Source organism: Staurois parvus, unplaced genomic scaffold (genome assembly GCF_062004578.1).
Source record: "Staurois parvus isolate SC_StPar_1 unplaced genomic scaffold, SC_StPar_1.0 ptg000712l, whole genome shotgun sequence".
NCBI lineage: Eukaryota > Metazoa > Chordata > Amphibia > Anura > Ranidae > Staurois > Staurois parvus.
The window spans coordinates 243425-269862 of NW_028318508.1; the positions used below are offsets into that span (position 1 = coordinate 243425).

Here is a 26438-nt window from a genome sequence, read left to right on the forward strand (position 1 = left end):
CAGGAGGTGGATAGGCTTCCCTGAAGAGAGGAGTTTTCAAGGATCGCTCAAAGGAGGATAGTGTAGGGGATAGCCAGACAGAAAGGGGTAGGGAGGTCCATAGGATGTGAGAGGCTGTGGAGAAGTCATGGAGGTGAGCATGGGAGAAAGAAACAAAGAAGCTAGAGAACATGAGGTATTGGGAGGATCAGAGAGGACGGTTTGGGTGATATAGATTGGTGATACAGCTGGAGGCTGAAGAGTTTTACATGGTTTGTATATTGTTGTTAATATTTTTATTTTAATTAGTTGGGAAATTGAAAGAGAATTGAAAGAGAATGAAAGGATTGACAGAGAGGGGTGGTAGACATTGAACAGTTGGTAAGGTAGATGAGTCAGGCAGCAGCATCCATATTAGACTAGGGAGGGGGGGGATAGCCTGTTTAAAGATAAGCCTATGAGAAGGGAGTTGCAATAGTCAAGGCGAGAGATAACAAGGGAGTGAAGGAGTAGCTTGGTGGTGTCATTGGTTAAGAAGGGGCAGAACCGTGGATAAGGGGGTACCACCAGTCCTCCTGTATGGGGCCCAGGCAAATAGGGGGACCAGGCAGCTGGGTGAATCGGATGTGGGCAGGGAGGGTGTTTGGAATGGCTGGGGGGCAGTTACTGTATCCGATCCCCTGTATGGTTCTCTCTGCAACAGCTGAAAACCGTCTTCTTCTCCCCTCCCTCCCGCTGGCTTTCAGCTGCTGCAGAGAGAGCCATACAGGGAATCGGTTCCAGTAGTAGTTCCCCCTGCCACACCTATCACCCTCCCTGTGCACCATATGTATCCCCCTGCTGCCAAGGCCTCCCTGTGTGCCCCCACCCCCGCAGTGCTTCCGGCTTCCCTCCTCTCCTTCTTACCGTCAGGGGCAAGCACACAATAGGATCCTTCAGGATGGAGAGTAGGGGAAGGGTCCGGTAAATATATACTTTATCAGCCCCTTCCTTCCCTGAATGAGCAGTACATATCACTCACTGTGTTCATTCATAACTGAAGCATAGTAAACTGTGTCCTTTTTTTTAGAGGGAGCCTGTCAGGTTGGCTGTATGGGGCCCTGTGATTTCTAACAGCAGCCCTGAGAAGGGGCATATTTTGGAGGCAAAGTCTGTAAGATTTGGACAGTGATCGGATTTAGGGTGAAAGGATAGCCAGGATTCCAGGATTATGCCTAGCACCCTGGCATGAGTGGAGGGGCTGATAGTTGTATTACTGATTTTGACAGAAAGTTGGAGAGGACGGAACGTGTTTTTGTGTGTGTGTGGAAAGGGGGGGGGGGGGATTGTGAGTTCAGTTAGCTTGAGGAAGTGTTGTGACATCCATACTGCTATGTCAGTTAGTAAGTTAGTAATGCAAAAGACAGGCTGAAGGGGTGGAGTGAGGAGTAGAGAGATTTTGGTGGCATAAGCATTGAGATGGTATTGGAAGCTGTGGGAGATTGTCAGGTGGGTAAAAGAGGAGGTGTAGATAGAGAAGAGAAGGGGTCCAGGGACAACTCTTGGGGACACCTACAGAAAGAGAAAGAAAAGAAAAGAAAAAAGGAGACAGAGTTATTGGCAACAATGGAGGAATGCTGAAATAAGCAGGAGGAAAACCAGGAGAGAGCAGAGTCTTGGAGGCCAAGGGATTTTTTTTTAGGAGGAGTGGGTGGTCAACAGTATGAAAAGCAGCATAAAGATCTGGTAGTATGAGTATGGAGTAATAACCAGTGGTTTTAGCAGCTAGTAAATTGTAGGTTTTGGTAGGGCAGTCTCTGTGGAGCATTGCAAGTGAGAGACAGACTGTAAGGAGCCAAGAAAATTGTTGTCAGTGAGGCAGTAGCTCAGAGGGTTGTAGACTAGACATTCTAGAAATTTAGATATAAATGGGAGCAAGGAGATGAGTCTTACGTTGTTTAGGCTGGTGGGGTCCATTGAGAGTTATTTAAGTATAAGGGTGACCAGCACATGCTTTAGAGGGAAGGTGCCAGTAGAAAGGAAGAGATTGAAGATGTGCGTGACAGAGAATAGGATAGAGGAAGAGGATGACTGTAGTAGCTGTGAGGGAACAGGGTCCAGGGGACAGGTGGGTAGGTCGGCAAACTCTTCTCTAGTAACAAAATAGGAAAGTATTGAATATGTTTTTAGACAGGGTATGTTACTTGGGGGAGATATCTGTACAGTGGAGATGTCCCCACAAATTGCAGGGAGCAAAGTAGAGAGTTAAAGGTAGATAGTTTTTCACAACCTTTGGCACTGTCACTTTTGGTAGACAGTATATTCTGAAATAAATATAAAGGCTTGTGAAATAAAAAATAGAATGTATGTTATTTATTACAGGTATTAACTACAGAGTGTTATCAGAATGCAACATTTTCTGTGATAATGGTCATTTTAAAAATATGTGTTTATCATCAGTATTAAAGTGTTACTGAACCTACAACAATAAAATCAGTATGTATATGCAGTAAAGCTTGCTTGATATACAAACTGTGGAACCTGAGGGGTTAATCCTCCGCCTTGTGTAAAAAGGGTGTTTGATCCTGTCTTCTCTGAGCCTCCCCTTCTTCCACAGTCCCCAATCCATCTGCTGATAGTACAGATCCCTAGGAAGCATTCTGCACATGCTCAGTTTGGTGTGTATTGCTATAAAGTTTTTTTGGGGGGAGGGTGTAAGTGATTGGCACAGGGCCAATCAGCACTGTCCGGAAAGAGGGTCACGCAACCTCATAGGACAGTCAGAGCAGAATGAAAACTGCTCCTTAACCAGTGCTCAGCCGGACACTGATAGAAGTCACAAGATTGCTATAAACTGCTGATGAGAAAAGGTATTTAGCAGTTTATATTTTCTAAATGAATTGCATTTCCATGTTCTGTGTACTGTGGGAGACCAGATATAGTGAAGGCAGGGTCCAGAGTTTAGTAGCACTTTAATTATCACATTCAGTATGTTAAGCAAATACTAGAGCACAGTAGCCTTGTGAAGTAGCAAAGACATTTTAATTAAATAACAAGAAATATATACACAAATAATAGGAGATTCAAGATCATGACAGCATAACATACATCTTCAGTTTCAGTGTGTTCACAGGAATGCTGTCAAACATGCAAACATGTTTCTGGTAGGAGTTCCTTTTGTCAGAGCCTGCCCACCCAGTCTGAATACATAATATATTCCCTAGATGGCATGGCATAATGGAAATGGCCACGCCTTGCTATATCAACACAACTAACATACCTCCACCCCCCCCCAAAGTGACAATAGCAGGCCAATCTCTCAAATATGAGCAAAGCATTTCGTAAAATAGACACCAAGCTAGAAAGTGCAGACCAATTAAATTTTTTTACTTTATTACTATAATATTATGATTGCGTCTTTCAAGGATGACAGAAAGTAAGCTGATCATCAAAATCTTTACTTCAAAGAGCAACATTACACATAAGTAGTCAGTACAATGGAAAAAAAAGTGGAAAAAACGTTTTGCCATAACATGATGTCTACTACAGGAGCTTGGCAGCTACAGCAGAGAGCAAGAGGACACTTACCAGCAGAATAATGCAGCTGTCAATTACACATCATTTAGTGACCCCTTTTACATCACTGCTGATCGAAAGTGAGGATGGAAAGGAGAGAATGTTGGCAGATCCTCCAAATGTTCTCAAAGGAGCATGTTGTTCAAGTAAGAATTGTTTTACTTCCAGCAATTATACTAGATGTATATCAACACTTTTAGGACTCATTCATATCATAAAAGTGTATCTGAGCACGTGCTTTCCCACACGGTGCGTTTTTGACTACCCATAAATAGTAATACAACTGCAGAGATGACTGAGATATCACCCTTCCAATCCAGTAACGTACCAGTAGGTCATTGGACAGGAAAATGTTAATGAATTCTGAATGATCTGGGAAGCATCTCACATGGGTGTTAAACTAATGTAAATGACACCAGTCCGAGGACTGTTGATGCAGACCCTTAGAGAGGCTGATGTGTGGACTGGAGGCATAAGAGTTAGGTACCCTTCCACTGTGCAGCTTAGGTAACATAATGCAGTATTAGAGTTTTAAAGTAAGGTGGAGTGGTCAAGAGAGCATGGGAGGACAAGGAAATTGCCCAGTTTTTTCTCCCCCAGGACACCAACCATAATATTAAGCATGTCATTTGCATTTATATACTACACACAGGGAATTGAGACCACGGCTGTTTCACTTTATCCCTCTGCACAGTATTGGTAGAAAGCTGGATGGTCATCAAATCAAGACTGCTACCTTTAGCATAATGTATATAAAGGTGCCTTATTCTTTGTTTAAAATGAAATGAATGTTTATGGTGAAGGTTTCTTTAACACTATGATGTTACTGTTGTAAATGGTTAACCCTTCATCTTATCCCCGGTAGCAACATTAGCTACAAAGCCTTCTCCTACTGTTCAAACACTACCACAAAAGAATCAGCCAACCCAACCTACAGCGCTGAAACTTAGATCTCCAGATGGAACTCAAGAGGCAAAAACTAAAACTGAAACAATGACTCCATGCAGGAATGGAAAAACTCCAACTCCAACTTGTGGTAAATATACAACTGGTCCTGTTTTGGCTATAATCCAAAGTAATTTTAGTTTAGTGAATGGGCTATAGCATATCTATAGGTCTTGGATGGGCTAAAACATCTTCTGACCTTTCACCAGTTTACAGCAGTTTGAACACTAAACTGATTTTTGATTAGCTGTGCTACTGTTGTCTGATTGAATAAAATGTTATGGGTCTCAATAGGCTATGTGTGGGATTGTGTTATAATGTTCATGTTAATAAAAGTAAGTATTCACCAGCCTTGAGGGAATACTCCATGGTCTAAGCTAGCTCTTCAGCTCATCTCAATTAAATGATGAATTGGAATGCTTGGTAGCTCAATTTACATTTGAATACCTGTTACTTCACACCATAACTAAATATACTAACATTTTAGATAGATAATATGATAGGATAAACATATTATGATAGGGAGAGGAAAGAGTAAAAATACACAACATCACCAGCATGTGAACGCCAACATTTATTTTGCAGTTGATACGGACCCACATTTCATTATCAACTTACCAATCAGCCAAACAGATGTCTGCTTCAACATTGATGCACAGGCCGGAAATATGCTGAACCTCCTGTCTGATACCGAGTTAGGTAAGTGCAGTCAAAGTGTTTGTATATAATATATGTATTGCTTTTTCTTAGTTAATGAGAAGAGTCAGTTCAGTCTACTTTTCTGTCTGCTGCTCTGGGTTTCATCAAAGTGACTGCAATGTCCAAAGATCATTCTATTTTGCTATGGTGAAGTAGGTGGCAGGCTATCCCATATTTCAAATGAGTTATCCTGTTTTCGCCTAACTGCTTGGTAATCCATTGTGTGAGCATGCAATCTCCCGCTGTGATCTGTACCCACCAAGGAGGTTCTTCCATAACTGCAAGCCAAAGCCCCTTCTGACCTTAAGAGCAGCCTTTCTCAAACTGGGTTCTGTGGAATCCTAGGGTTCCTTTTGAGGTTGCTAGGGGTTCATGGAGCAGTGGATAAGGATGAACTGATCTTTACATTGCATTGAACACCAATGCAAGGTGTCACTTTGGCACTGACCACTAATTTCAGGGGACACTAAAATTTTCACTCCTGCTCCGTTTTCATTTCTGTTCTGTTATTATTATTATTTCTTTCACGTCAAGTTTATTACTGAGAATAACCTTGTCGTATAAAGCAGGGGTATGCCATGGGTGTCAAATAAGATAGGTATTCCACATTATACATTCTTTTTATTTACACTATTCACAACTTATTGATCACACTAATGTCCCACGAGCTGTAGATATATTCATTTTAGCAGGACATCCCATAAAACCCGAACATTACTTCAAGGATGCTCAAGAGCAAAAAGGGTGTTAAAGGCTGGTTTAGTGTGAACCACACCTGCTTATAAAACTTCTACTAAACCACCTTTTGCTGCTAAACTATTAAATGGCAGAGCCTCTATTTGCCACTTAAAAGAGAAGTATGGTCAAAGCTTTTTGGCCATATTTCTCTTATGGGTCACAGGAGTGGACTTATTTGTGCTCTCCTGTGACCCAGAATTAGAGGGCAGTCAGCTGACGTCTGACCTCACAGAGCCACTCCAGGCTCTGGAAGAATCCTGACAATAAAGTCAGGAATCATCCAGATGCTATATTGGCAACGGGTTTAGCCTCTCAGTGTGGTGCTGAGAGCTTGAGCCAGATGCTCCAGCCACCTTTCCAGCCTGACGCTCCAGTGAGTGCTGGATGAGCACAGCAGACAGTAGTGACTGACATCTACCGCTCTCTGCTCAGAGTGAACCAAGAGCTGATCATGTGATTGATCAATTCTCATTCTTAGAGCCATATGTTTGTATTTTCTTTTTCATTCCCACATTCCTCCTTTAATTGTTTTCCATTCAACAGCTGCCACACCTTAACTTTGATGTGGGGAAAAGCTTGGGGCTGGTAATGCAGGCTGAACCTAAAATCCAGAGTCCTTTGCAGGCTCAAAAACAGACTGGATGACAAGTACAGATACTGTATTTGCAGGGGCAACAAGATATAACTGGCCTTTGACATACAGTATTTCTTAGGGACTCCAGCTTTCCCTACTAGCAAACCAAATTTCGCAAGACTGCCCTGGCCATCAAAAATAATATAATAATAGCGTGACATTCCACCAATAGACTGTACCTGATGGAAAATAAAAAAATTGCTGGCAAATCCAGCTGTAATGCTGTGACACTGTTAAGGTTGTGTGGGAAAATAGAGACAAAGTATTTAAAGGGATCTAAATGAAGGAGTGAGAAGGAATGAACCCTTAGTACTCACCACACCTAATTTAATAGTTACAATGGAAACAAGTATTTAATTCTACTTGAATTGGGCATTTTGTTAAATGAAATCCACAAAACACTGATATTAAAAAGTTATAGTTGGATACCAGTACGCTGAATGATCCACTTCCTACATATACCTCTTGGTGACTCCAGTGTAGTGATTTTCCCAAAGTAATTGGTTCTTCCCCATGCCAAAGCTAACCCAAGCATGATATATCACTGATGCATTGCAAAATGAAGCTAACTGAGAAAAAGTAAAACAAGAAAGTCACTGATAAGATGCAAACTAATACATGGGTAATGTTTTCTTCTGCAGGTATTGCAATTAATGGGAGAATAGTTACAGCTAAAAAAGCAAAGGATGGCAAGCTGAACACCTACTTTGGTACATTTGGAATGTATTTCAGACAACTAGATATGAAGATCGAAGTAAGCACTGACAAAATAACTCTAAAAGATGCATCTTATACCCGAGTCATGCGCTGGTCTGAGTCTAGCAGCCTGGCTTACAAGAGGTGAGTGTAGGTTGGAAATGCTGCATTGACTGATAAAGCTTCCTTGAGAGATATTAGAAGTGTCTTTATTTCCATTTCCATACAGTAGTTTACAAAGAAGTATCTGTAGATGACTGGTGAGTATAGTTTTGTGAATGAAATCATTTAGGAATATTCTTAAAGTGGTTGTAAACCCTTACATATACCTAGTAAAGTGACTAGCCTCAGGTAACACACAAAAATGAAACAAATCCTCCTACATAGATTGTACTTCTTTATCTACTGTTTTCTCCTCTCTACATCCGTTTAAAGTGCTGAATTTTAAAGTCTGGCTGAGAGTTTGGAAAAAGGGAGGCGGAGAACTGAATTCACACTTTGCAGAGCTCAGTGAGGAAAGCTCTGAGATCTAATTGGAAGGAAGAAACACCCCCCACACACACACACAGCTCACAGGAATAGAGCTGAGGCTGTTACTCTCTTGGAGTTCCCTCCCCTGTCACCATTTTTCTCTTGGTGTCAGGAACATTAGTCAGAAGTGACTCATGCAGATAGCAGAGGAACAAAGCAGCAGACAGAAATGACACGTAGTGCTCTTAGTTGAGACGAGTACACACTATAGAGGGATATGCTTTGTTCATAATTCATGTATGAGCTTTACAACCACTTTAAAGTTAACCTGTGAATATAGAAATATGGGAACCAATGTTGCTCCTGTGTTAAGTTGAAGGCACTATGGGGTTGATTTACTAAAGGCTAATAGGCTGTGCATTTTGCAAATGCAGTTGCTCCAGAGCTTAGTAAATTAGGTGAAGCTTCACTTTACAAAGAATTACCAATCACATGCAAGAGAAAAACATTTTTTTTTTGCTTGCATGTGATTGGATGATAGATGTTTGCAGAGCTTCCCCTCATTTACTAAGCTCTGGAGCAACTGCACTAGACTAGTAAATCAACCCCTATGTGTCCACCTTCTGGCATATATTTCAATAATCCCTTCTAGAGATGTAGTCACCCTCTAAATATTGTAAAAGGTTTCTAAATCAGGCAACAAAGTATGCATTTCTACTGCTGAATGATAACAGGCCTTATTGACAGAAACACTGCTCTAATCATTCAGGGGCCTAATATTAACCTCCCTGGAGGTATTCCCGAGTGTAACTCAGGGTAATGTTTCAGCACCACAAGCGGTAACCCCGAGCTACACTCGGGAATACCTTGTAGCGTTGCTCCGGGATCCCTTCTTCACTTACCTTGACCTTCGCTCCCGCGATGTCCCCCCTGCAGCGCCCCTGGCAATGTCCTCCGGCCGATGCCGGCATCTGTCTTCTGGGTTCCGTTCCCTGTGATGTCAGGACGTATGGGGGATGGAACTGGCGGGAAATTTGAAAATTGTAGAAGTGACATTCACTAAATTCAATAAAATCACATAGTAAAACATTACTGTATCAAATCATTTCACATACTTTTTGTCCCTAGTGCTTTGTCCTGTGCCCTGCCTGCATTTTTACTGTTCTTTATGCCTGGAAACTGAGAAATGTCCATGGCGTCCAAAAAGTATCCCTTTAGGTCAAAAGCGCTTTAGACCAGCTAGAGAACAGCAATAGTAAATTAGAACTACTTGCAGAATTGAGTGATAATGATTCGTGAGGAAATTCGTCATCAGACACTGAAAACGATTTTGCGACTCTTGCTCAGTGATTATTATTATTATACAGAATTTATATAGCGCCAACAGTTTGCTCAGAGCTTTCCAAATAAGGGGAGACAATACAGCAACAATACAGTTCAATACAAGAGGGATAGGAGGGCCCTGCTCTGATGTGCGAGCTTGGCGCTATATTTCAAATTTCAGTGCTTTTGGTTTGATTATATTATTTAATTAAATGTATTATTATTATTATATTATTATTATTTTTTATGATTATTTATTAAATTATAATTTATGATTTCGTGTTTCAAATTTTAACATACCCGGGATGTTTACTAGACTCTTGTTAGGACAGGTTTCAGTGAGTTATTCCTAAAAATTACAAGCCTACAACTAAAAAAAATACATATTTCCATGCAAAAAAATGTACTGCTTTAAGCACAGAAATATGGACATAATCAGGCCAATAGGGAGGTTACTGTTACACTGTTGTTATGGCATGCACTTTGGTGAAATATATTGGCTAAATTACTAGGACAGGGGCACTGAAATGTCCCTCTTTTACAGGGAATCAGAAGTTTCTACTTAGTTATATTTTTGTTTCTTCCATTCTAATTATACTCATCATCATCATCAATTTCACTGTATGAAAACTTATAAACATGCTTGTAGATCAACACCAACTTTGTCCCCGTAGTATAGTATGAAAATAAAAAAGGGTAACCAATGGGCTTTTTTTTCCCACCATTTAATTCTACCTACAGATGGAATTTTACTAAGAATTGAACAAAAGGTAACCTTTTTAAGTTTACATACATCACTAGAATGTATATCTACAATATCAGTCTATTAAGTGATAATTCTGCCAAGATAAAGAGTAAACAAGTGGCGCACACACCTAGTGCATTATCCAAGGTTTATTCAAAGGTATAAAAGACAAAAACATACTCACAGATGAAGCATGTATAAAAAGCTTTTGCATTAAGAAGATGGCCACAATGGCAGGCAAGGTGTTCGAACTGTCAGTGCGGTCAAATGGCTGACACGTTTCGGGGATGAGTCCCTTTCCTCAGAGCTGCTGACCAGCCTCTCGGACTGGTTCAGATGTGATGTGAGTGAGGTAGACTGATGGTTAGAACAAAACAGTGGTGCTGCTGAGGTACAGAGAGGCTGTATGTATGTACCAATATGTGATTTTGACTTATTTACTAAATCTTCTGCTTTCCCACAGACTCACTGTTTCAGTAAAGAAGGAGAGTAATATTACTATCACAGTAGATGACAACATGACTTTCCTGATAATCTTGCATCGTGTATGGAAGAATCATCCTGTCAATGTAGACTTCCTTGGACTCTACTTTCCTTCTAGTCGCTCATTTTCTGATGGGGCACACGGTTTAATAGGTAAACCATGATGTATTGTATGTGTAGGGCCAAATAAATTACTGGGAAGTTAAAGTATAACTGTATACATTTTTTACAGTGATATTAAAGCCTATTTTTTAATGAAGAGGATAAACTTACCTGCTCTGTGCAATGGCATCTCACAGAGAGATCTCTTACCTCCTCTTTTTGGAGGCCCCAGCCAGTGCTCTCTGTCCTTCTTTCTGTGGGTCCCCATAGTAAGCCACGTGCTATGGGGGCACCCATGCTGGTGCTCTCCCAAGCTGGACTGCGTGCATCCACAGACACACACAGCTCCAGCCTCACAGTATATGACTGACAGCTGCAGGAGCCTATAGGTCCCACTGCTGTCTGTGTCTCCTGTGAGACCAGCAGTGAAGGAAAAAGAGCTGCAGCCAGGACAGCACTGGATGACAGAACTCAGGTGTTTGGGTGGGGGACAGTTAGGGGGGAGTTTTTTAGCTTAATGCAGGGAATGCATTAAGGTAAAGCCTATTAGACTTTATAACCACTTTAGTTTACCAAAATGACCAATAGATGGCCTTTCCCTGGCTATCCCTAGGTGGTCCTGATGAAATTTCATTTTTTTAATCATGAATTTTCTCTGTTTTCTTTTGTCACTAATCTGGATGAATAAACCACATGCAGATTAAAGTGTATGTGTGGGCAAAATCTAAAAAACACATTCAGTACATCTTTCCAATACAATATATATTTTTCCCATGTTTGTCACTGACAAGTGTAGAAAGAAAAAGCCTGATCCTTCAATTTCAGGAATCACTGCCAGACTACTTGAAGAAAGGGAGTTGGTATACGAGGGGGACCAGGGCTGAGAATGTAACTAAGTAAAGGTTATGGGTATGAGGAGTTCCATAGTACAGCAGGGGAGAACTTAGGCAGGACTGACAACACTGCTTGGAAGTTCAGTGCAGCAGAGGCAGCACGGGGGGGGGTTGGGAACTAACCATATCTGCTGAATGGTTTTTTTTACCCATACATACATTTTAAATAGCCTTTTCTATTATATTATTTTAAATATTGTACAATATCTACAGTATTCAGTATGTGTTATAGTGTATATGTAGACAATAACTTATTTTTAGATACAGAAGGAAAGGGTTAGAACCTCTATTGGATTTTTATTGTGGTTTGTGTTTATGTTGGGAAAATTCCCCCTAGCTGGTGACCATTGTTGCTGGGACAGAAAGTGATGAAAAATCCAACAGTTAAGCCGGCCATATATAAACATTTGGATGGTTCAGCAGGGACCAGACTAATTCCAAACGATGTATGGGCAGGCTGGTTGTACAGAAGTCAATCTACTGATTGACTTCTGTACAACCAGCCTGTTTGAAAACCTTCACTTGATCAGTGCCGATCAGTGTATTCGGATGACCAGGAGTCCTCCCCACCATCAGAACACAATAGCTCAGCACCTGGTATGTGGATGGGGAATCACGTCATTTTTTTTTTGTCAGTGAATGCACTTGTTTACAAATCGAACTGCTGATTAAATTTTCATTATTCGAAGATTTGAATGTATCTGAATTTCTGAATCACAACTGTAATGAATTTCAATGAATACGAAGTAAATAACAAAACGAATTATCTGAATTTGAAAATTAATTTGAAATGGGAACATATTGCAATAAATACAGTACAGTATTACAAGTGAAATAAGATGATGATTAGGCTACTTTATGGAATAGAATAGAAAAGGAACAGAACAAAACAGAATAAAATAAAATAATAGAATAGAAAATAAGATAATTGAATATAATATAAAGTGATTGAATAGAAAATAAATAAAGGAATAGAATGAAACAGAATAGAATAGAAATTAATAGATGAGAACAGAAAATAAAAGCATAGCAAAGAGTAGAATGGAAAGTAAAAGAATAGAATATAATGGAATAGAATAGAAAATAAAGAATAGAACGAATACAGTCGTTTTCTGCAATTTGAATTGAAATACTGAATATACTAAACGAATCCAAACATACAAAACAAATTCCGAAAACAAATCAATGTAACATAACAAATATGATGAAACAAAATTATGAACTTAACAAACGAATCCGCAACTAAACTAATTTTTCTGTTATGTACATCTCTAGAGTTCAATGGTAGAGCTCCTAAAATGCATGCAAAGCGCTTCAAAAACACAACACACTGCACTGATGTGAACCAGCCCTAATTAGCTGCATCCAAAAATACTGGTTGTCTGTCTGTCTTGCTTGGTGCTACTTATATTGAAAAGAAACTTGCATATTACAATGTCATAGTGCCTAATGTCTATAGTTATTACCAGTCACTGTCTTTCTGGGGTATTAGGGTACAAAGACATGGCCAGATGAAAATACAGCAACTTGCACGCAGGATCTTGCTGACAGAATCTGGCAGCAAGATCCTGTGCAAAACGTGCTTTGCATGCTGCATGGCTGTAACATCTGAGCAATGTTTACATATGTACAGCATTACATGGCCCTGTTACTAGGACACAGGTAGCTTTTCAAGGAAGCCATGTAGCCTCATTTTATTGCTAAGAAGCAATCATCCTCTTAAGGAAGCTGTTCAGCATCCTCTGTTGCTAGGATGCAGGCTGTTATTGCCACCTAGTGCTCTCTGTTGCTAGGATGCAGGCAGTTATTGCCACCTAGTGCGCTCTGTTGCTAGGATGCAGGCAGTTATTACCACCTAGTGCTCTTTGTTGCTACGATGCAGACAGCTTTTGTACTCAGACTACATTTGAGCAATATGCATATAAAAGTTAGTGCAAATGTTTACATGCATACAGCATAAAATATGGTACAAATGCAGGACTTCTAATTTCATTTCTGCACTGAACACAGTGCAGGTTTACTGATCTTATTGTGGCTGTATCATAGGCTTATAGGAAACAATACACCTGCATTCAGATCTATAAAAAACAAAATTTACTGATAAAAAAAAATGCTGTATCTTTCACGGCCACGTGTACCAGCCCTTTGAAATCTGCTACACAGCTAGGGAAAAATCGTTTTCAGAGGTATAGGTAAGAAATGGCAATCTCTATATTTTCTCATTATAGGCCTCCTAACAATAGTTGGTAAGGCTTGCCTGTATGCAGACATAATCAGCATGCGTCTTTGACATTGGCTTGGAATATTTATTACTGGAGTTTTTTTAAACTAAAAAAAGAATATGGCTTTACACATGCCTATATAATAGGCCTACAAAGGGAGTGTAACTACAAGTTATTTGTCTTCATTCACCTAGGTCAGTTTATGAAGGAGCCAGAAGTAAGTGTCTATGATGTGCAAGCAGGTACTGATCCAGAGAAACCAACAGCGACCATGAATGTAAAAGGAAACAAGCTGACAGTAACAAGGTTGGTATATATTAGTCTATATTACAAAAAAAATAAATACAAAAATCATAGTTCTTATAAGTATGTAAAATGAATGTGTGGACAAGCGTTGGGTTATCTCATGATTTGGCGAATGAAGAAACTTTTCTTCTAGACGTATTCCGAATTATTTGAATGAATTTATTTAGGTGAATTTTTCTATTCAGACTGGGGAGTTGCAAGGGATAAGACTTGTGGATTTAAATATTACTATTCCTGATTATTTATAGACATCACAGTTTGCAGAAATCTTCACACCAATGCACAGTCCCGTGTGTTGCAAAAAAGAAGAAAGGCTTTGTTTTTATAACCATTAAGCTTCATACACACTAGGAGCTTGCCCAGCTCCTCTGAACGGTTTTCCTTCTGGCAGGAGTAAACCAGCTTAAAAATGTGCCTAAAGCCTTTGCAAATGTGTTTAGATGTACCAAGCATTTGGGCTAGTGTTAATTTCATTGATAAAAATATTTTTAATATAGTTTTCATCAAATGCATGTTTTCAGGGACAAAAACTAATAAAATTAGAATTAAGTCAATTGATGAAAATCAATTCCAGTTTTCAATGAATGAAAACGGAACAAAAATCTGAAGGATGGATTTTTACCCACCAGAACTTCCACTTTCCTCTGAGCTGTCTGATAAAGCCCCAGCCCCCTGACTATTGGCAAGCTCTATTGGCTGAGAGAAGCAGGTTCCCTCTCTGTCTGTCTGCTGCCTGGGAGTCACAGAAGAGGAAATCCTCCATCGGAGTCGTGTTTGTCCGGATGTGATGTGGTGTTTCTCCTCCCAGCAAAGTAGAAGTGCATAGCACTGTGTAAAATAACAGCTTCCCCAGATCATCCATTTCTCTGCCCTGTGCACTCCCTCACTCCCATTTACTTCCGCATTCCCACTTGCAGGTCACCTCTCCATCCCCAAAGTATAATGCACCCTTCCCAGTGCACTCCCTCACTCCCATTTACTTCCCCATCAATGTGTTGTATATCATAATGACTAAATCTGTTTCTATAGTGCATGTTCAAACCTTAACACCATAAATAATAATATGCTATTAAATATTTACTCCAGGAACATATGAGTTTAGAAATTCTAGACATGCTTAAATAATGCATTACAATTTAACTAAACCCATTAGATTTTAGTCGAATAAAACATATTGGAGATTTTAGTCAATTAAAATACAACTAAAACAATTCAGATAGAGAAAATACGACCAAAATTAAAATGGCATTTTAGTCAAAAGACAATGACTAAAACCAAATCGAAATTCGACAAACATGAAAGTCCAACATAAAAAGTCCGAATGAGTACAGAAAAAACAACTCTTCAGGAATTCTTCGTGGGAAAGACCATGTATCTACTGAAAAGTAAACCCACAATCCCAGTGCTGTAAATCTTTAAAGGAATACACCACCACAGTGAGTATATGGTAGAAATGGACCCTCACTTTCATATGTGGACCCATATGTGAAACAGGGCAATAGGGCATCTCCCCTCTAAATGGGGGTAATGAAGTGATTTCTTCCATGCATAAAATCTTCCCTTTGTATATGGTCACTGTGTCCTCCAACAAGCCCTCTAAAAGGTCAGGTTGATTCTGCAAATGAAACTCAACAACCACATAAAGCAACCACAGTGCAGCACGTTTATATGGTTGTTGAGTTCCATTTGTAGAATCGACCTACCCGCCATTTCTACCATATACTCACCATGGCATTGTATTTGTTTAAAGATTTACCCTGATGCAGCGGGTCCTGGGTTCTTCCTGGTGAATGACAATGCCTGGCCTCATATGGTGAGAGTATGCAGGTAGTTCCTGTAGGATGAAGGAATTGATACCATTGAATGGCCCCCGCACTCACCTGACCTAAATCCAATAGAACACCTCGTGGATATCATGTTTCGGTCCATATGTCGCTGCCAGGTTGCATCTAAGACTGTCCAGAAGCTCAGTGAAGCCCTGGTCCAGATCTGGGAGGAAATACCCCACAATCAGTCATCTCATTAGGAGCATGCCCTGACATTGTCAGGCATGCATACAAGCACTAGCCTGCTGCATTATTTTTTCACTTTGATTTTCAGGGTGTCTTTGAATTCATTTCCTTCAAACGATGGGGCATCCTTACATTCCTAACACATTACCCAGTCCATATCAGTACAGATAACCAGCATGAGATTTTTTTTTTTTCCCCATTGAGATCTGATGTGTTTTCAAAGTGATCCTTTAATTTTTTTGAGCGTTATATTTACTGCCCTGAGACTGTAACCTCTTGGCGCCGGCCGCACGCAAATGTGCGGCCTCTCAGCGTCTGGGCCTTGACGCTCAGTGGCCGCACATTTGCGTGCAATTAAGACAAACGTGTGCTGAGAGAGCACACCCTGCACGCTCCCAGCACACATGTCCGCCACTCACGATCTCCTCTTACAATCGCGATCTTTCCTGATCATGTGACCGCCGTGACAGCGAATCACGGCAGTCACGACCCTAAAACCCCACCCTGTCTCCAGAAACCCTTAAAGGGCCGGGAGGCACTGGAGCCAAGGGGTTAAGATGTGTGTCCTTTGCATTCTTTTGTGGCAAAATGAATACTGTCTGCAATGACAGGGTACACATGCAATCTGCTATTCCCCCCACTGGATAGGTGTTTGACAGGCAAAACGCTTCCATGCACCTCTCCAACAATCCCCCAGTTGTCTTATCACTCAGATGTTTTAAGATTTAAAGCATTACTAAACTGTATCTGGGCACCACAAACTGAAAACGCTATTTAATTTATTTTTAATATTCAAAAGCAAACTCCCCCATCCATCCACATCTCTGTGATTCATTTTGTTGGGAAATCACTCTAAAGCTGACCTTTCACACATCGGGACTGAGTGGACTGCTGGAGTGTGGCTTCCAATCATTCTTATAGTCAATTTCAGTGGGCTGGGTGAACTCCTCCTTGAAGCCGGCAACCTGCACCATTGGGTCACCAGCTTTCTTATATGTTGGTACTTGGATTGGCGCTCTATGGGTTGTTTAGGGCAGCCATGAATACTTTCATATAGTTATTCTTTCATTTAAAGTGGTTCTAAACCTCAGTCATGAAATCTGAACAGAGCACAGTTATCTGTAGTGTTTACATGTCTCTTTTGAAAGCTGTAAGTGTTGTTTCTCTCTTGGACTTCCTTCCTCCGTTATCGTATGAGTCACTTCTGAGAAGTTTTCCAGCACATGAGAAATATTTGAGGGGGGGGGACAAGAGCCCAGCAGACAGTTCTCTACTCAGAACATAGCTCCTGTGTGCTGTGTGGAGGGGGATGGGTACCTTTCCTCCAATTAGCTCTAACTTCAGCTCCCTGCCCCCTTCTCTGTGATACTGAGAAATGCAGAGGGATTTTACCCAAAATCAGCACTTTTAAAGGGATGTAGAAAAGACAAGATATGCAAATAAACAAGTAAATCTTACAGAGGTGAAAAAATCCTCCTACATGTGTCATCTGAGGCTATTCACTTCACTGTGTATATGAGAGTTTACAACCACTTTATCCCCTCCCTCCCCTATACACACATCTAGCCACATTCCTGACAGATTTACAGGGAGTTGCACAGCTGCCATGGCAAACTCTTACAAGCTGTGCCTCACTTCAACACATACACTAAGAAATATTTTTCATTTATATGAAAAAGTTCCCGTACTGTGTCCCTATGATAGGCAGCCCAATTATAGTAATAACTGGAATCATTCCACACGAGCAGAACTGAGGGTCTGGTAAAGAGTTTGCAGCTGCGACTATGCAGCTCCCAATGTGCTGCACTGCAGGGATCTGGCAGGAGCAGAGTGCTTAAGTATAACGATTTGGATGGGGGTTGGACCTAAAAAGAGAACTATTGTAAGTAATCATGCAGTGTTACTCTTTACTAACTAAAGGGATTGTCTTATTTTCAAAACAGAAATTAGGAATTATAAAAATTATGTGTACAATTTTGTCCAAATTTGCTACACATCAAGTTGTATTTCTAGGCATTTTTGTTTAGTTTTGGATAGGGCAGGGAAAGGTTTGTACTGGTGACAATTATCACTGAGCATGAAGGTAAGGAGGAATACAGCATTTTACCATTATCCAAAAAACAGGAAGTGAGGGGAAATCTTTCAATCAGAACAGCTATTTCAAGGAAAACTTTCAGAGGAATAAGCATCTCTTTGGGAGATATATTACAATTTTCTGTTTGATTTCTGCAACAGGAATGGAAGGGATATTTTCCCAATGGTACAAAGACAAGAAAAAAATAAATTGACAGGTTGTAACCCTTCTCTACTCTGTCCTAACCTTCAAAAAAAAAAAAAAAGTGTTGGCTGTAACTTTACTTTATCGGGCATGGCTTTGTATACCAAATTCAACAACTCGCTCATGGGTTAGTTGCCAATTCACACAGTATGTGTTCTTTGTAATGTAAGGTTATCTGACATTCAATAAACACTATTAAGCTGTAAATTCCAACAAACAATTGCATATTTATTATCGGTTACTGACAGAATGAGATGTAGCACAGATTTTCTGTGCTTTTCAAACTTTTGACTTTGTTATTCTATGTTACAGGGGAATGCAGAAAGAATTCCAGCATAATAACCTGCTCGGCACTAAAGTCACCTGCTGGTTTGTACACAATAATGGAAAAGGTTTTATCGACGGACATTACAAAGACTACATGGTACCTCAGCTATACAGCTTCTTAAAACACCTTTGAGGAGCCTAACACATATATATGATAGCATGGGAAACATGTGTCTCCAGTTACAATAAACGATGAACATGGTATTATTTTCTATTCCAAATTCTTATTTTCAGTATTAAGAGTAACATTCATATTAATGATTGGAAATGCAATGGAACAGCACACAGCTTTTTTTTAAGGGTCCAGGACTTCAATTGGGAAATACCTCATTAAATTAAAATAGCAAAGAAGAATAGTATACACACCCTCATCTTGATAAAAGCTAACTTCTAATGAATGTGAATAAACATATCTTACTTGCAGCCTCATAAAACCAAACTGTATCATGCTTTTCATACAGGAACAGATGTATTCATTCTTGCTTTATTTATATAAACATGGTGTATAAAGTGGTTGTTATAATTCATGTAATACTGAAATAAAGTAACTGTGTGCTGCCCTTTATTGCTTTATTATAAAAAATATTTTTTTTTTCCCTCAATTGACAAATATAACCAAAGCAAAGACTCTGCATGACAAGTGCACAAAAGAGAAAAGGTTGGCATGCAGCACCTTCATGTCTATATTACAGCACACACAAAAGAAGGAAAAGAAAAAGAATTCTACCTATGATGTGCATCTAGCTTTTGAGACTAAGCTGAACAAAAATTCCTTTTAGAAAGTAAAATTGCACAGACAGTAGCCATTAGTGGAAATAATTATCACGGTGAAGTAGTGCTCCCTTCAGTAGGCAGGATATAGAAAAATACACTGGAAAGTCAGAAGACAAGAATAAATGTGTGTTCCTGAGCAAATACATTTATACACATTTCATAAAAAAGTATTTTATTAAAGGAAATTCCTAAATAAAACACCTTCTATAACATTAGTAAGAGATAAACAATAATAAATGTAGGAAGAAAGGATAGGTGCAAGTTGAGGCTAGTCCCAGACCATCCAAAATGAATTATCCACAAATATATACAGTCAATAAAAACCCTGACATAGTAGAGTTCTGTATGTTTTCATCAGATTTGTACAGAGTAATCATGCCAGCTTCGAAAAATCCTCGTATGGCAGCCCTTCCACCTTACGACCTTTCAAAGGACCCTGGAAATGCACATTCATGAAAGGTTAAACAAAGAAGAAAACAATACAATACATATATTTTATGAGGGGCGTTCAAGTCAAACCGGGACTTTTAATTTTACAGGTATAAAAAGGAATGCTAATGTGGCTGTACTACATGCAGTAGTAAGTGGCAAGTGTGTCCTATTAATGATAGGTGGCGCACATGTCACAGGCCAGTCCACAGACCATTAATCAAGATGGCAGACAACAGTGCTAGTGCGTGAATGGAACACATGTGATTTGTGAACGAATGTGTAAAACCCACAGATATCTACAGAAGACTTCAAGCACAGTACAGTGATGAGACACTCAGCTGCAGTAAGACATTTGAATGATGTAAACATTTCAAAGATGGCCGTACGCCCATCAGTGGCAATTCCAGCCGTAATGGTTCCCAGCCCAGAGCAGTCATTCTTGTGAACATTCCACGTGTGGAATGCCTAACCCTGGATAATCAATACATAACCTGTCGTTAAAATTGCAGAGAGACTATTCTTTCTGTGGGAACGGTGAACACAATGATGACGAAGTGAAGTGGGCTGTCCTAGGAAGGTTCAGGAGTACTGGCAAATCTTTCTATGCCGAAGCTTTCCAGGCATTAGTTAAACGCTATGATATGTGTATAAATGTAGCAGAGTATGTTGAAAAAAAAAATGCAGTTTCCACTCCTTGAAATTTGCTTTTTATGATGTCAAAAGTCCCGGTTTGACTTGAACACCCCTCGTATATACAGTGTGCATGTACATACATACATACATACACACACTCAATTCTGTGAGTATATACACTGCTCAAAAAAATTACAGGAACATTTTGAAAACACATCAGATCTCAATGGGGAAAAATATCATGCTAGATATCTATATTGATATGGACTGGGTAATGTGTTAGGAACGTAAGGATGAAAATAAAAATTAACTGAATTCAAAGACACCCCGAAAATCAAACTGAAAAGGTGATGCAGAAGGCTAGTCCATTTTGCTGAAAATTTCATTGCAGCAACTCAAAATGGTCCTCAGTAGTTTGTATGGCCCACACGTGCTTGTATGCATGCCTCACAAGGTCGGGGCATGCTCCTAATAAGATGAGGGAAGTGTCCTGGGGTATTTCTTCCCAGATCTGGACCAGGGCATCACTGAGCTCCTGGACAGTCTGAGGTGCAACATGGCAGCGTTGGATGGACTGAAACATGAAATCCCAGAGGTGTTCTATTGGATTTAGGTCAGGTGAGCGTGGGGGCCATTCAATGGTATCAATTCCTTCATCCTCCAGGAACTGCCTGCATACTCTCGTCATATGGGATGGGTATTGTCGTGGGTCCAGGAGGAACACAAGATCCACTGCGACAGCGTAGAGTATGACAATGTGTCCAAGGATTTCATCCTGATACCGAATGGCAGTCAGTTTGCCATTGTCTAGCCTGTAGAGGTCTGTGTGTCCCTACGTGGATACGCCTCCCCAGACCATCAGTGCCCCACCACCAAAATGGTCATGCTGAACGATGTTACAAGCAACATAATGTTCTCCACACCCTTTCACGTCTGTCACATGTGCTCAGGGTGAACCTGCTCTCATCTGTGAAAACCCCAGGCGCCAGTGGTGGACCTGCCAATTCTGCTGTTCGATGGCAAATGCTAATTGAGCTCTAAGGGGCCAGGCAGTGAGCACAGGGCCCACTAGAGGACATCGGACCCTCAAGCCACCCTCATGAAGTCTGTTTCTGTTTGTGTGGTCAGAACATTCCCACAGTGGCCTGCTGGAGGTCATTTTGTAGGGCTCTGCCTGTGCTCAACCTGTTCCTCTTTGTGCAAAGGAGCATATACCGGTCCTGCTGATGGGTTAAGGACCTTCTACAGCCCTGTCCAGCTCTCATGAGTAACTGCTGGTCTCCTGGAATCTCCTCCATGCTCTTGAGACTGTGCTGGGAGACACAGAAAACCTTCTGGCAATGGAACGTATTGATGTGCCATCCTGGAGGAGTTGGACTTGCCTGTGCAACCTCTGTAGGGTCCAGGAATCATCTCATGCTATCAGTAGTGACACTGACCCTAGCCAAATGCAAAACTAATGAAAACAGTCAGAAACGATGAGTGGGGAAAAAAAGTCAGTGGCCTCCACCTGTAAAACCATTCCTGTTTTGGGGGTCGTCTCATTGTTGCTCATCTAGTGCGCCTGTTAATTTCATTAACATCAAAGCAGCTGAAACTGATTAACAACCTCCTCTGCTACTTAACTGACCAGATCAATATCCCAGGAGTTTAATTGACTTGATGCTATACTCTGATTAAAAAGTGTTCCCTTAAATTTTTTGAGGTGTGTGTATATATATATATATATATATATATATATATATATATATATATATATATATCACACACACACGTAAACATATATACTTACTGAGTCAATAATTATTGTGGCAGAAAAGCTCTTCTCATTTATCGAATCTAGAAAGCCAGAATTTCCCTTGTAGCCACCATTTAAAACAAATACTTTCTTCCCTGGAAAAGTAAAGGAACAAGATCAAACTTAAGAGACTTTGTCAATAGACTTTTGTTCACACCAGAACTTCTTTTCTTCTCATAAAAGTCAATGGGGATGCAAACATAGCCAGAAGCAGGTTGTTGAAGCTTAGGAGCAAGTAAAATTCAGGTCAAATGCACCTGGCTGAAAACTTTTGAATGATCTCAAGAACATCTTAAACTTCATGTACACAAATGCTTCCCAGCTCTTGGCAAGGCAAAAAATCCCTAGAGCTCTTGGGTGCCTGAGGAGCTGCGCATGTTGTATTGAAAGCAATATTAAACCCAAAAGACAATGTTATATTGCAGCTTAACAATTCTTAGATGTGATAGCTGTATTAGGTTTCATTTTTAGGCTCTCTTTCTTCTATTTTAATCTGATGAACCAGCAAGTCTGTTTTTCAAAAGAACAGAGGTTTACAGGCATGAGACAACCCATTTAACACCGACAGCGGTGCTTACAGTGATCAGCTTTGATTTATTCATGTAAAACCTTTATCTCAAAAGAAAAAAAAAAGAAGCTTGCTTTAACTGATTACAAAGTGTAAATTGGAGTTTGAGTTCAAATTGTAAGTGTATTTAAATCTGCTATTACATTTAACACTCCCCTCCCTGACATTGCTGCTGCCTGCTGTGCTTCTAGATCCAGAGTGGAGGCACCCTAATACAGGAGGTGTGTTACTGGTGAGATCACCAGAGCACAACAGAGGGGAAAAAAGAAAAAAAAAAATAATGTATCCACCACATCTAATGACTGGCAAGCTGCAATATATATTACATATTTGCTTTTGGGTTTAATACTGCTTTAACCTCTCATGCACCATATGCAGTGGCTGGTGCAGGCATGGCAAAAAAAGATGGAGCAGACCACTCCTAAATTAACAAAAGGGTCTTTGGTAATTAAGAATAGGATCTTATGTTTTTTCAGTTTAGAAGAGTGGGACAGGCTTTATGCCTACATCATTTTTTGCTAGTTCCTCCAATATATCAATTTTTAGTTGTCAAAGGAACTAAATGCAGTCCGTGTTTTTTTTTTTTTAAATGGGAGTTACTAAAGAAACCCTGTCATTAGTAATTAAGAAAAAAAATATTAGTATCTCATTTCTGCATCCCAAGTAATAAACTTATTACTGAATGCTTGACTGGTTCATACTACTGACTATACAGTCTAGTCATGACTGGTCCTGTTTAAAGCAAAACCTCAAATGACATAGTTAACCTTGTTCAACATTAAACCAAAGATAACCAACATATAAAGAAAATAGCTTTTAATTAGACCAGTTTATAAAATTAATTTAGATTTATTTTCTCTGCTTTACAACATGCTAAGTCATACAAGACTAAGGAACTAGTACATTTCCCTATTTGCACATCATCAACTGGTTAGCACCAAACTGCAAACATGATGCTAGGCAAATAGATACATGACAGACAGCAAATCTAAAGAGAAGTTCTCTGCCAGCGCTGTTTTTTTTTCTGCACGTTTAATGCACATTTTAGATTTGCAGATTAATGAAAACATCCTACACACCATACATTTTCTGAAAGCAGGGGCCCTGCAGAATAAAATGGAGGCAATTGAAATATTTTATATCGCACAATTGCACTACTGTTTATCAAATCTATAATTTCAGTAAAAATACACAAATTAATTTTAGGGCACATAAACACATTATAATCCCCAATTTATTGATAAGATATAAGATAGCCTTGTGTTAAGCAAAACAATTAAAAATATATGAGGCCTCAAAAACACGTTTGATGGTGAAGGCAACAAACTGAACTACAATTTGTCCATAAGCGACAGTTTAAATATTTACAGGTCATCACTTTAGAGTGAACAGTGAATACGATGAAACTCAATATGCATGTGGTGCAACTGTTGTTTTTGTATAAATGCATCTGTGTTGGTATGTGTGTGTACACAGGGGTGTGAGGTGCTTTAAAATTTATATAATAAACTTTCTTTTTTTTTATGCAACTTTATTGCCATCACAAGTGGGCTGATTAGAACCCTATGCAATAGCATAGTGCAGGCGAGAAGTTCTCTTTAACGAGTCTTCAGGGGTCTCAGATATCAAATGTCACCCCTGGACTTTGTTGAAGACAACTGAGCACAAACAGTGCTGAATTAGCATCTTCCCTGGGCAGAGCTGCCAGGAATTGACAGCTCTGAACCCAGATGTGTGCTTTCAGGTTCATTCGCCGCAGGGAAGATCAGTACAGCAATGTACACTTGCTTCTCTCCATCCTGACACCAACCATGATGGCCCCAGACACCCAAGAAGAGAAAGTAGGCATGGGGTGCTTGGTGGGGGCAGTACATTGTGAAGGATGTTGAAGTGAATCACTTCTACTAAAAAGCCTGCAGAAAAATGTAAACCATCTACAGAAGCGAGGGGTTTGTTTTTTATGCCAATGCTACCAGCATTTGTGAGATATAATCCACAAGAATGCACCAAAGATTAGTCTTTGTTATAAGGAACACGTTTTGTTTACCTGAAAAGCAGTGGTAGTGTGCCAACTAAATGAATTTTTATGAATTTGTGTTGGACAAATAACGTTTAAAGCTGGTAAGGTTTCAAATTTTCTTTTCAAAACACCAGTGATTGTAAAAACAAAAAAAACAAGAAGTCTGGGCAAGCCAGGTATGACTGTCAAAAATGCATTCATCAAGATCTTGAATGTTTTTCCTTACTAACCAAAGCATCAACAGCCATGAAAACTGACCTAGAAAGTAAATCTTTGTTCCATTTTAACTATGCATTAAATGGTTCAATGATGATTTGGGGAAAAGGACAGAAGTGTACATTTAAAAAAGTCATGTTCAGGAGAAATGAACCCATTACTCATTACCTATGCAAATACTTTTTAGTGATATAAAGTACAATGGACAAGGAGTTATAATCTTTTCATATGACCCCAGAAGTGCCTGGTGCTTTCTGAAGAATATTCTGACTCAAAAAATATTCAAAAGCATTGATTTCCCTTATATCCTATTACACAGGAGATGTTGTGCATGTAGCACACAACAGATCTGCAACAGTAATATACTGATATTTTCGTTTTACCTGGTGCTGGGATAACAGTTTCTAGATGTGTCTGGTCAAGCTTCAGTTTATCTCCAGAATCAACAAGTTTCACAACTGCTGTGTATCTATCAAGCACTTCCTAAGAGTAAGAAATAATTATTTCAATTACACAGCTGGATATGGTTATAAAATGTTAAAGGTGTGGAAATTACTAAATAGAACCAATAAATATACTACACTAATATAAATTTATTAGCAATGGCAGAGCAGTTATTGTTACCTGCCATTCATCATCTCATAGGCCAGGTTCAGTACAAGAAATACTCCCAGACAGGAGATTCTTCTATCAAAAAAACTGTATGTCTGTCAAAATCAGAGCACTTAATGAGTAGCAGACAAACTCCAAAAAAACCTAAAAAGCATCACAAATTTTTTTTTTTTTTTTTCACAGAACTGGTTGTGGTATCCTGGCCTCTGCCTATACTAAAGTCCACCCATATATTTCTGTGGACCCATCTTCTGGGTTTTGAACACCTTGATTGATGTAACTACCTCAATTCTGTGCCACATCCTACTACATCACTTGCTCCTGGCCTCTGCCCCTTGCTCCTGGCCTCTGCCCCTTGCGCCACTTGCTCCTGGCCTCTGCCCCTTTCCGCCACTTGCTCCTGGCCCCTGCCCCTTTCCGTCACTTGCTCCTGGCCCCTGCCCCTTTCCGTCACTTGCTCCTGGCCCCTGCCCCTTTCCGTCACTTGCTCCTGGCCCCTGCCCCTTTCCGTCACTTGCTCCTGGCCCCTGCGTCACTTGCTCCTGGCCTCTGCCCCTTGCGTCACTTGCTCCTGGCCTCTGCCCCTTGCGTCACTTGCTCCTGGCCTCTGCCCCTTGCGTCACTTGCTCCTGGCCTCTGCCCCTTGCGTCACTTGCTCCTGGCCTCTGCCCCTTGCGTCACTTGCTCCTGGCCTCTGCCCCTTGCGTCACTTGCTCCTGGCCTCTGCCCCTTGCGTCACTTGCTCCTGGCCTCTGCCCCTTGCGTCACTTGCTCCTGGCCTCTGCCCCTTGCGTCACTTGCTCCTGGCCTCTGCCCCTTGCGTCACTTGCTCCTGGCCTCTGCCCCTTGCGTCACTTGCTCCTGGCCTCTGCCCCTTGCGTCACTTGCTCCTGGCCTCTGCCCCTTGCGTCACTTGCTCCTGGCCTCTGCCCCTTGCGTCACTTGCTCCTGGCCTCTGCCCCTTGCGTCACTTGCTC

General features: G+C 40.4%; 2 protein-coding genes across 2 annotated transcripts in view; one reads left to right on the forward strand and one right to left on the reverse strand.

Moving 5' to 3' along the window:
* ITIH2 (inter-alpha-trypsin inhibitor heavy chain 2) overlaps positions 1–18968 on the forward strand; it is a 72706-nt gene extending 53738 nt beyond the window's left edge. The window contains exons 15-21 of the mRNA XM_089653428.1: positions 3508–3680; positions 4400–4570; positions 5065–5178; positions 7192–7390; positions 10249–10421; positions 13680–13791; positions 18394–18968. Of these exons, the coding sequence (XP_089509554.1) occupies positions 3508–3680; positions 4400–4570; positions 5065–5178; positions 7192–7390; positions 10249–10421; positions 13680–13791; positions 18394–18541 (1090 nt within the window). The 3' untranslated portion in view covers positions 18542–18968. The remainder of the gene's footprint in view (positions 1–3507; positions 3681–4399; positions 4571–5064; positions 5179–7191; positions 7391–10248; positions 10422–13679; positions 13792–18393) is intronic.
* The window catches only part of KIN (Kin17 DNA and RNA binding protein), a 35822-nt gene continuing 27672 nt past the window's right edge, over positions 18289–26438 (reverse strand). Inside the window, exons 11-13 of the mRNA XM_089653429.1 lie at positions 25233–25332; positions 22040–22140; positions 18289–19618 (exon numbers count right to left, since the gene is read on the reverse strand). Of these exons, the coding sequence (XP_089509555.1) occupies positions 19556–19618; positions 22040–22140; positions 25233–25332 (264 nt within the window). The 3' untranslated portion in view covers positions 18289–19555. The remainder of the gene's footprint in view (positions 19619–22039; positions 22141–25232; positions 25333–26438) is intronic.